Genomic DNA, 12,560 nt, shown 5'->3' on the forward strand with positions numbered 1-12,560 from the left:
GGTTTCTAACTAATCGCTGATAATGTGCCTCAGAGATGCATCATCTGATTAAAATAAGGAGCTAAACAACACCATATGATTTCAGCAAGTAATTTAGTAAATGCCTTCCTCACCAAATATTAGAATGGATACTCCAGGTTTCATTGCACAGATGAAGTTAATGCTGGACAGGATTAGATCAGATTAAGTATGAAAGTCAGATCAGAGTGCTGGCGGACATGAGCAGGAGGGCAGCAGTCTTCTCGGAGGCTTAGACAAGGCTCACATATGGATGTTCTCCAGATTATGTGGGTGAAGCAAGGTCTTGCCAAGAGATTTAGAGTTAAATTTGTTCTTCACACAAATATCAAAACAACCTGGCTGTGCCATCTCTTGTATTCTTGATACTCACACCATGTCATCCTATTTGTGCTGGGAGTACAGCAGAGTGGAGCAAGACTTAAGTTGTTTTTTTCAGTAATATTCTTGCCTAATACTCCTCCCAGTCTGTTTGGAAATAGTGTAGTTTCTTTAGGAAACAAAGAATCAAACATGACAGGTAAAATACATAATGCATTTGCAATCCCTGCATTTTGTACATTTATTTTGAAGCACTTAAGATGCAGGTAAGTGTATAAATATTTATGGATTTCTAAAAAATAAATAGAAACGTGCAGGTTAGTTTAAAGTATGTGGTTTTATTCACAAATTGTCTCTATTTTCTTATTACAAGTGCCCATATATATAGTTTAATAAGCATGAAAATCCCTTTATTGTTTGTTTCTTTTAGAAATCATTCTTTTAGTTATGGACACTAGGTTTTCTGGTACATGAAAAGGCGGGGGAAAAAAATGTTCCATGCTCTATCAAACTTAAATCTTCTTTTCATTTTTATGTATTTCTTTTCCGAGATATAGAATTGGCTTGAGAACTGCTGGCAGGATTTTTGCTCTCTGAATTTCTGGAGCTGCCATTGAAGAGGAAAAAAAAAAATCTCTTTTCTTATAGCTCTGCAGCTAAAACCTGAAGTATGCAACGATAAAAACAGATAGAATAGATTGCATTTAGTTTAACACCATCATATAGCTCATTGTCAGTCAATAAAATCTGGGATTAGAACAGAGAACTAGAAAGCAAAAAATCTGAGTTCAAATATTAAGTACATGGATAAATTTTTATTGAAGTATTTCCAGCAAGGGTGGTATTGTCTGATTCTCTGAATAGCTAACCAGTGGTACTGCTTGATCCCATTTACATGAAAACAAGCTCTATTCATAAACATATTCCAAATCCACATGGAGGTTCAAGTAAAAATGTACATGATTACAACAAGCAGCGATATGTTTATATTCATGTATTTACAGTCAGACTTTCATAAACCTTGTGTGCAGGGGTGGAAAATAAGTTATTTCCCAGAACAGACAGTCTATTAGTTAACAGCTAAATTTAGTAGCTCAACTAGATTATAAAATAAATAAGAGGCAAACTGTGAAAGCTAGTCATTATTTAACCATTCAGGATTTTGACAATAAAAATAGTTTCATGGTTCAGAAACTTGTAAAATGTCAACTATGAGATAAAAATAAGGAAAAAAAAAATCTTGGTGAGGCCACACCTGGAAGAAGGATACACTGGAAAAAAATACTGAAGTAATGGAATTTTTAAAGCATTTCCACCCACCCCATATTTTTGAGGGGGAATTTTAAGGCCAGGTGAGGGCTACCAGAATTTTAGACTTTCATTTGACCTACACTTGTGGATATAACGTCATGCAGGTGCTGGAATTGTAAAAGTGAGTATGAATAGAGGAGGAGAAAGAATAGGTGCCTGTATGGACAGGCCAAAACCAAGACTCTTCCAAAGCTTTTGAGAGCCTCAGATTTCTGATTATTAAAAAGGAAGCGTATATCCTTTTCTTTATAAAGAAAAAAGTTGCTGAGTTTTTAATCCAAGGAGAGAGTCAAGACCAGTAGGACTGAGCCCACAGAAAAATCTTTGTCTTTCACATTCTTGTGAAACAGGTTTTCACAAATATTTTTAATGTAGAGATAGTATAAGGTCTAGATCCCCATATCATTTTGGAAATGCGTAATATCCCACTTTACTTAGTTAGACTGATTATATTCTTAAAGTTTGGCGCATGCATAAGTATTCGCTCAACAGAGGCCTGGGGGACTATCTCACATTACTTTCACTGCTGAGATTTTTGCTGAAGTCGTGGGGAGTTGCGGATTCACCAGGAACGTAGAACTGAACTGAGAGTATTCTTTAAATATCTTAAAATATGTCAATTTTGTCTCCATTAGTATTTCATTTAATATAAGGAAATCTTTTTGCAGGAAACTGTCCTTCTTCAGTTTAAATTTATTATTCATTTTAAGCCTGATTTCTTGTACACACTTTCAAGTGCATTGGAATCTGACGACATGGAAGTAAGGGTTTTTTCAGTTTATGTCAGCCGTGTAGTTGAAGGCGAACAAAAAGATAAATGGCTCTATAGACTAGGCACTATACATGAATGTAATCATGTCTGAAGTACGCCTGTAAACTAAGCTCTTTTACCAATTGCAAAATATGCAAAAAGAAAAATAAATTCACATCATAACCTATAAAATATATGCCCCTTGTTGCGAGGCACAAGATAAAAGGGTATCAGCATGAAGCAAACTGAGAATCTACTTGGTTTTTTAATTTGTTTCCTTGTGGCTTACTGTTACTTCCATACAGTTTTGGTATAAACTTTCATTTTGGTTTTAATGGTAATTTAAAATTAAAAAAAAAAAAAAAAAACAAGAAGAGAGAGGTGACAAGATTGCCTGCCCGTTCATCCAGATTTCACAGGTTAAGACCACTGCCTAAACAAAGGCCAAATCATAAACTGTGTTCTTGCCTCTCTACTGCTGTGCTCCAAAACTTCCTTGATGACCCAAAAAAACCTTGCTATTCCTGTCCTGAGCTACTGCTTTCACAGCGTCCTTACTACATAAACGTGAGACGTTACCACTAAAGTAATGGCAAGCTAAGTCAAATTTGAACTGAGCTATGAGAACTGAGTGAGAATGGTTTAGAACAATACATTATTTAATTTCTCTGAGCTGTTGTGAGCTTTAAAGGATTCTCTCGGGTACGTTTTCAGTATGCTGTGGTAATATTTAGTCATACAAATTCTACTGGTAAGAGAAGTTGCATTACTAAATCTCCTTGCATGGGCCAAATCCTGTGCTGGCCCTGTCTGCAGCACAGATTATCTAATGACTTCTTCAGGGTTTTCCTCATTCAAGGCGTCCTCCGACTCCGAGGGAGGATAGAGATGTTCCCTGGAGTCACTGCATTGCATTGACATTACTTCCAGCCTTCTCTGTTCCCTCTGGTCGGAGTATGCGGCTCACAGAGCAACAGATTGGAAATCGCAATATTGGAGACTATTTTCAATTGAAGTGGGTTCTGTTCCCAGGGACAGGCCTTTTGGAGGGCGGGGACAACTTGGGAGCAGAGCCAGAGCAACTGTCCCAGGTTATCTGGGTTTCCTAAGCTAACAGGGCTGAGAGTCTACCTCCCATACCTCCCATATCACCAAAATATCAAATGGGAGTCGAACAGAAAAGGTATTATTGAAGTTGTCTAATCTCTTGGCAGGTCGTGTAACCATTTTAAGTTCTCAGACACTCAGTTTCTGTTGAACAAAGGCCTGTAGTTCTCTCATTGTAAAGGAACAAGATTGGTAGCAGCAGTTGTGCCCCGAACTCATTGTAAAAGGAGAGAATGGTATGCAGGTTCATGAAAAAGGAATTTTAGCAGTGGTAAGCTGCCCCAAAATTGTGTTTCCACTACACTGCTTTCAAAAACAAAAATATTATAAGTGCATTTTTCATTTGGAATGTATGTCTGTTTACACAGGATCTTAGCAAGTCTTAAATGTGTGCGTGCTTGCGATGTTTCAGGTTGAAGAAAATTAATTATTTTTAGCAATTCTTTTCGGAGAGGTCTCATGCACTGTATTCCACCTCTTCTGCAAGTGGCTAAGTTCCCAGTGAAGCAGTGTCTTAAGGTATCTATCTGCACAGGGATCTACCTGAGGTGAATGTGATTAAAATTCCCAGGAGACATTAGAGATATCAGCTGCTGTTTCAATGAATTAAATTTAAACAAGCATTTTTTCAGTAAGGTTCCTTCCAGTAAGATTAGTCAAGGCTGAGGGGTAGCTATCATGCCAATTGCTAAAGTTTAAATTTTCTTGCGGGCAGGCTATCCGAGAAATTGTTAGCTAGTACTTCAATATCTTAAGAAGAAATTCAAAAGGTCATACATCTATATGAAATGTTCTTTAAGAAATGTATGGATGCTTAGTCTACCATATTTTCTCAGCAATGTGAGGTTCTGCCAGTTTTTACTGATGCAATTTGGTCACTGACAGGTTTTCTGATAGGCTTTTTTTTTTTTCCTGAGTAGCAAAAATTCACAGCTCTTACACAGCTGTTTGACCCTATGATATGTAATACTGTATTCTCCTTGGTAGCTGTGGAGTGTCCTTACCTAAATATCCACACATATTCTGTTCTTGATGACTGGCATGCGGTTGGCAGACCACTTTTTTCTCTTCAGTGTTGTCATATATTCTTTATATTCTTTTAGAAATTTCAAACCTGGAAAAAAATTACACACGTCTCTTCAGAAAGAGATGTTTGAGAGTAAAGGAAAGGGAAGTATAGAAAAAAATCATAAAGAATGGACAAAATGCCATGTAGTGTGGAACTTGAGCTTGACACAGGCTGGGAAGCAGTTTTATTCCAGAGAAAGCATGAAAAATAATAAAGAAAGAATCACATTATTTGTGGCCTGCTTGATAGAGTTTCTTATCTGAATCGACAATATAAATGCAGCCCATGGTAGTAAGGGCTGAAAGGGATCAGTTGCTGTCCGATGGTTCTTCACTAAGTAAATGTACTCTGATCCACAGTAACTACATGTCCACAAATATGTAGTCAAGAGTGGCTGGCACCCTGGTTGCCACTATTAGTATATACATTAAGGTACTGAGGGGTACATGAAGAATGAATTATCCCCTCAAAAGATGAGGTAATCACGCCAAAATAGGGCTGAGCGTGTTGGCAACATTGCGTGGGAAAATTGACTCTGTTGCTATCCTTGCGGGACCCATGCTGGAGATTAAGGATCTCACTCTTGAGAGAGAACAACCCTGTACGATCTGGGTCATTGTATTTGAACAGTGTTTGAGGGAGAGAGGAGGTAGGGGCTTGTAAATCTTTATAGGGATAGATAGAGATAGATATATAAATAGAACAAATATGCATAATAGGTAATAATTAATTAATGCCACAACTGTGAAAGTAAAAGGAAAAAAATACCCTTCATAGTAACACCTGAAATACAGTAGAAAAGACTTTAAAAAAAACTCCACCCCCCCTTGTATAAAAAAACATGTAAAATGTTAGCTTTATATATTGATCCTGATTTCTGATATGGTAGTATTTTAATAGCTAGCCTATGTGATCTGTGAATTTCAACTATAAAAAGATCTGTTTCATGCTGATACTTTAGCTTTGGTTTAGATTATATTTGGTTTTATGTATTTTTTAATATTTAAAAGTACCTGAACTGAACAGAAATGTAGACCACAGTTTCTCTTTTACAGCATTGTGTAAACATATGTAATTAGCCTTGTACTTATCTGCATTAGTATCATTAGAATTGAAAACCCATTTTAATCTGGATTCTGTTCTCTTCTCAATGTCAGCCTGTTTCTGGACCGGTACAGAGCTAGCCTTGTTGATGCAATAAAGAGATTACTCCAACCCAGTGTAAGTATGTTTCTATTTTCTCCTGAACACTGGCTTCAGAATAATTAGTCTGTGCACAATGATTGAGAGAGTAATGGAATGGCAGGATTAATGTCATGTAATACTTTAATACTTATTATGTCCAACTTCAATTGAGTCTTCTAATCTATCAGATTCTTTCCTAATCATAAACTAGGAAACTTCTTATACTTGGCCTTCTGATAAGGAACACAGTGGGTAGTAAAATAAATGAAACCGCTTCAAAGATAGCGTGAGATTATTTTTATCAAAGCGTTTCTCAAGTATTTTCCTTTGATAATAATGTCTTCATATTAAAGTAAAAGTACGATATTGAAAGTTTTTATGTTGGCTTCTGTCATTTGTAATCCCTTCAATTGTAACCTTTGTCATTGTGTATTTATTTATTATGAAAGAATATTTTTTCTTTTCATTTCTGTTTATATAAAACGAACAAAATCCTTATGCATATATTGTAGCCTAAAATTTTTTTCCCATTAAGTAAGCCCTGTGTTTACATGTTTAATACCTTAGAATATAAAGAAATTAAGCTCTTCATAAAATGCTTACATGTTGTACGTGAGTATCACTGAGGAAATAGTTTACCTATCTCAATCTATTAGACTGTTAAATCAGAGAAACCTACAAGCCAAAAAAACCCTATTATATGCATATACTTTTACCCAACAAATAATCTTGAATCTCAAAAAAATGTTTAAAAAGAAGATATCAAAATGAGAATATGAGAAAACATGTGAAGTAATTGCTCTAAGTAGGAATTCGAAACAGGAATTTTACCTTTCATGCTTACCATACAAATCTTCCAGTAAGGTAAACTTTCAATTTCAAAACAAAAGTATTTCATGTTAGGAATGCATTCTCCAAACTTTATTTAAAAACTGTATTATACTTTTTGTACAAGAGATTTTCTCTGTAAAAGGAATAGAAGACCCAAACGTGCAAAGGCTTAAGAAACCGAGTCATTTTAGTCATGTAAGTAATCCCATTCTTTGCTAAGAGTGATCAGGTTTCTATTCTTGGTTCTATCATAGACTTTCCTGAGTGACCTAAGGCAAGTTACTTAAGACTGAATTATTTTAATGAGCTGTGGGGCAAGGCTGCCAGGAAGACGGGAGAAATGTAGCCACCCTGAGGAAAAGGTTACCTAGATATTTCTGTCAGTGGCAGCAAGGGAAGGTTAAGCAGCTCCTGCCCAGAGTGATGCATTCTGACTTTCGTGATGTACCGTCACTTATCAGGGTGCAATAATTTTTGGGACCAGAGGTGATCTGGAACACAAAGCTGATCCCAGTTTAAAAAAACGGAAAAAGTATTTTTGTTTTCAGCCCAGATCAGTGTCTGCACCTGTTTCTTCAGGTAGCCCCATACTGGCTCCATGAAAGGACTCTGGGGGAGAAGAGTATGAGTGGCAGGAAGAGAAGTGTGTAAGAGCTGCCCTGGTACCTGTGACCTGGCTAGAGCCTCTAGCTGGAGTGGAAGAATAGCTGTTGGTTGCTTTGTCTCCTGCACATAGCTAATCACCGTCTGATGGTCTATATTGCCAAAAACATGAGTACACACATACATTTGTATATGCACACACACACACGCATTCTTTACCTGGGCTGATTAGCCCAACCAGAGAATTTGATTTAAAAACAATGACAATAAGGCAGCCTGAATTTTAAGTAGTGTTCATAGCTCAAGTTCCCATATATAGACAATTTAGGAATTGTTAACCTGACTTTAAACCAAAACTGGCCTGACTTTGTTGCTTTTTAACTCCAGTCAGCTAATTCAAATTCAGAACACGCCTTTGTTTTTCAGAGCAGATGAACTACAGTCCTTTCTGAATGTAGGTGGAGTAAAGGGAGATGGGGTTTTGTTTCCCATCTTCCTAGACTGCCTTGCTTCTGCACATTGTGATTAATAGTATAGCCTGTACTTATTTGCTCTGCATTTTAGGCCATGGTTCCTATCTCTGATCAGCAAAGCTAGCTTAAGAAATTCTTGCTCCTTGTCGGAATTTCTGTTGCAGAGTTTTGGACCACTGTCTAAACTGTATTTTTTGAGTAAAGTCATTTGCCTAATCCACTTTATGGATGGTCATATGGATAGATATCCAGTTATGGCATGATTTTATGGTTTGAAAGACCCAAATAAAAGCATATACTCAAAAGCATATACTCATTTGAGATCCCAAGAGAAAATGCAATCACAAGTACATAATAGTTATTAATTTTACTGTTCCTGTTAACCTGTATAAATCTAAGGGTAACATCAGAGGAAACTTTATTAAATGGCACTGTACTTTGTCCTTTAAAGGAAAAATAAATTAATAGTGAACTCATTTGCCAGTTGCAATAATTAAGAATAGTTTATGGGCATTAGTTTATGCCCAAGCTAAGGCGTAAAATACTTTGATTAAGTTTGCTCTTCTACATGAACTATTTTGTCTCAAATTTAGAAGGTACATTTCCGTATCGGTAATAGTTTGCCAAATTTATAGAGGAACGATCTCCAGTTGAAGACACATCTAGATGTAAGACATCTTTCAAGTATAACTAAGATACAACTAGGAGAGAAGAGTTCAGGGAAAATAATAGCCAGCAAAACCGAAAGGAAAAGTGGAGTAAACAGAAAATAACAGGTATCCTTACAAAGCTGTCTTGAAGGAGAAATTCAGAACAGGTAATTATTCTTACTGTTAGTTTAAAAAGAGATAAATTTATTATTTTCTTTTTCCTTTTTCCTTCCTGTATTTCCTTTTTCATTAAGGATGTTATTTGTGGCTATTAGAATCCTTATGGCACAAAATTATGTGTTTTGGGTAACTTCATTTTCCTGGAAACAGGACTCTGGTCATTTCAGTCATCTGATTCATAGTACGACCCCATGGACAGTTGTATTGGCAAAGGAAGAGAGGACCAGAAAATCACGCAGGCAGAAATGAGAGGCTCGTAGAGTTGCTGGGGGCTGAAATTTCTTACCTGAATTTGTTACCAAGGCAAATGTCACCTGTAAACCAATTCCAAGAATTAGGCACTGAAATTTTACATAGACAAATTTGTCTTGAATGGCTATATTTTATTCTTCTTATAAGCAAGCTACTTGATTTGCCAACATTTATTTTTATTTTTTCCTATCATTAAAATGTACTTTTAATTTCAATCTCAGAATAAGCAGTTGCTTGTTTGCATATTTCCCTAATCGAGAACATTTTTATGACAGCTTTGATTCTTCTGTGGCCTATCCATTCAAAATCCAATGAAGTCAGTTGGGTGCTATTGAACTGTGATTAGTACTAGCAAATAAGACTGCATTTAATAATGATTGATGAGTAAACTTAATCATAGTCATGTCTAAAATGTGAACGTCTGTCCCATTATCTTACTGCAACATTTTAGTGGCACTTCAAGCTATTATAACTGACATTTTCCTCTGTGTTTTGTTCACGGGTTTACTGGAAGTATTTTCCCAGCTGGGGAAAGGCCATTCTGAACTTCAAACATCATCCTAAACTGAGAGGCACTTTCGAATTACAAGCTTTGAATTAAACAACCTTGGGATAGTCCATCAAGTGTAGATCCAGGCCACTGGTCTAATTTTTTTATTGTACGGCAACAAGAAATGAAAAACATTTTAAAATTAGAAATGTGAATGCGGTTCTACAACAGCTAGCAGAATCACAGAGATCAGGCAGTTGACAAGAAAGTGCTTTAAACCCAGATTATGATAGACCAGAATTGACCACAGTACCTCCACAGTACCTGCCAGTTTTGAGGAGATTATTGTAGTATTAAACTTAATCATGATTTCTTGGTTTTTATCAGCAAGGGCAAGATCCTCAGGTGTTTTAGATGCACACTAAATTCAATAGAGGAATGGGGTTTTACACCAACTAAGGAGCTGGCCAAAAGTAACTGTGTAGTGATTTCCATAAAAGGCTATTCTCCTTTTTCAAGGTAATTTCAAGATTTTCAGTCTGGTTTTAACAGATATTTCATACCATATTACATTCTAATTTACTGTATTTCTCTTTCAAATTAAATTTGAAGTAGTCTACAGAGAGTAGAAGAAGGAATGACGGCATGGACTGCTGACTCCAAATGGAAATCTGTAAGGGGGTGCTGTTGTATGGGCATTGCTTCCTCATGGAAGCTGCTGGATCAGTGGCTGATGCAGGGCCTGTGACCCCCAGCCAGTTCACGAGGTTTAGCCATTCCTGAGGTCCCTACATGAATGGAGTGGTCAGTAAGCCCTGGGTGGGGGACATCTTTCCCATTACAGTGACCTCTCTGTGAAGCTACCCGTGAACATGAGGGACTCCAAAGGAGTCTCGTCCTTCTTATGCCAGGAAGGGTCTCTGCAGAACAACGTTCTAGGGAGCATGAGATGGCAGCAGGAGGAGAAGGATCCTTGGCTGAAGGCTCCATTTGCTGCCCACTTCTGTCTGACGACATTAAAGCATGCCAAGGATGTGAGGGAACTGATTGTGAATTTCCTGTGTTTAATGGTTTTCATCCTGAGCTGAGCCTATATTCAGACCTAACATTTACATAAGCAATTCCAGCACCTTCGGTGGGAGTTACACCCGTTTGCACCTCATATTTAGGCACAGAATTCAAGTTACAGCTACACAACTGAATAGCAGTGAGTTGCTTTGGATATTGCCCTAGGTCTCCTTCGTGCTTAAATTTCCCATGAGAAAGTCGAGGATAACAGTATTTCCCTATCTCACAGAGGCATTGTGAGAATAAATACAGTGCTGTGGTATTAATGATTGGAGTCTTTTAAGTACACGTTAGTACCATCGATACCGACGTAGAGTTTTATGGCTGCCTTACTGTGCCTTGTCTCAGCGTATGTGTGTATCAGCTGTAACACAAAGATCTGTTCCCTATCCTCCTCACTAAGCGTCTGTCTCAGCACTGTAACTTTCCAGAGTTCCCACTGAAATTCTTTCGTCTGATCACTTTTTTCCTGTGGTATACAAGATTGCATTTTCTCAAGCCAAATATTTTTCCACAGCGTCTAATCATTTTATAACTTCTTCAGATACCTAAAAATATTTTTTGCCTCTTCAGTTGATTACAGCACCTCACAAATTAGTCTTAGCTCTCATTAATAAAGAAGTTAAATACAAGAACTCACAGTAAACTTTGTGGGTCCCCTCGGTGTGATATGCCGTTGGTTGATATTAACCTTTGTTTACAGCTCTTCAACCAGTTTTCATTCCATGTGACAGAACACAGTATTCAGCCAATTAGAATTAATTTTGCAAATAAGATTTCAAGAGATGCTGTATCAAGTAGGTTAGGTTTTGGGGTAGTACTTTGCACGGAGCATCTAAAATCTATCAGTTCAAGGTACAGTCATTTTTGTTTTCTTAAACACAGAAGGATGAACAAAAAATCAGCTAATGAACCATAATGTATTGCCTGGGCATCATAAATGGCCTGATCATCTTGAAAGATCCAGAATTACTATGCAAAAACATTAAGTCCTGCTTTAAATGCAATTTACCAATTTAAGGTCAAATTCGGTTGCACTGCTCAGGTAGTTTAAAATATCTTTAAAAAAATTAATGATCAGGTCTGATTTTCCTCCCATTTTGCCTTGTTTTACACTGTTGTAATTCCACTGACAGCAAACAGGAGAGTATGTGTGAGAGTAAAAAAAAGAAAATCATTATTTACAGTCTTTGATGGTCATGAGCTAACATGGATTTTGCATTGAGTGTATGTTTTGTATGCTTTTTCTGTGTTTTATTTTGGTAATTCATAGCCACTGTTATTATATAAAAAGGAGCAGATATATGGCAGTTGGCAAGTTTTCTAAAGAAAATATTTATTTATTACTTTCTATTTTGCATTTATTTAATCACAGAAATCATGCATATTTTGAACAATTATTTATATTACCCTATTTTAGTATTTTACCAAGAGAACAATTGACTTTTCCAGCTTGAGTATATTAAAAGCTTAGTCAGGTGTATGTTATATCTGGTTCCCTTCCAGTTTTAAAAATGTGTAAATTCTCTTTTTAATGTTCCAGGGAAAAGCAATGGTATTTGCTCCACTCCGAGGGAATACTTTAAACCAGTTTTGCAATCTAGCTGAAAAAGCTGGTTTCTCTATCCAAAGACATGAAAATTATGATGAACACATTTCGAACTTCCACTCCAAGGTTAGTTTTCTGCTTGTGTTAGATAACACTTTAATCCGCATTGCATTTTGAAGAGATCATGGTCCTTTTGGCAGGTAACCTAAATGTTTGATTAAAGTACTCCTTAGGTGTGCTGTTTCCGAACAGCTATTTTTGTATCTGATTATTTTGTGTGGTAGAACCATCCTTTATCTCTGCACGTCTAGAAGAGTTTTACAGAAGCATCTCCTGTTTACCCTTTTTATTCATAGAAATCTAATTTATGAGAGTCTTTTCTTCTTGTTGTTGGCTGCCTATAAATATACTGCACGCTAGCATTTACATTTTAATAAAAAGCTTGCAACTTTTAAGTAGGTTAAATACTGAAATGGACTGAAATAAATAGGAGGTGAATGTCTAATTGTATCATATCGTACCTTAAATCCTTATCTCTGGCTGCTTTATGGCTGGGTCAGTTGGCAGCTTCAAACTGCTAAATCTCATACAGAATTTCACAGTTGTGGGGTTATATGTCAGATCGAGGCGCTACAAGATTTAGGTCAAAAGCACTTATCTAAGCGTGATTTCTAAGCTTGCTTACATAAAGCTACTGTTATC

General features: G+C 36.6%; 1 protein-coding gene across 1 annotated transcript in view; it reads left to right on the forward strand.

Annotated features, from left to right (window-relative positions):
* Nucleotides 1-12,560, forward strand: part of CAMKMT (calmodulin-lysine N-methyltransferase) — a 43,257-nt gene that overhangs the window by 24,678 nt on the left and 6,019 nt on the right. The window contains exons 6-7 of the mRNA XM_009581118.1: nt 5,735-5,798; nt 11,853-11,984. Of these exons, the coding sequence (XP_009579413.1) occupies nt 5,735-5,798; nt 11,853-11,984 (196 nt within the window). The remainder of the gene's footprint in view (nt 1-5,734; nt 5,799-11,852; nt 11,985-12,560) is intronic.

The sequence above is a fragment of the Fulmarus glacialis genome, unplaced genomic scaffold, assembly GCF_000690835.1.
Source record: "Fulmarus glacialis isolate BGI_N327 unplaced genomic scaffold, ASM69083v1 scaffold16327, whole genome shotgun sequence".
Lineage (NCBI taxonomy): Eukaryota > Metazoa > Chordata > Aves > Procellariiformes > Procellariidae > Fulmarus > Fulmarus glacialis.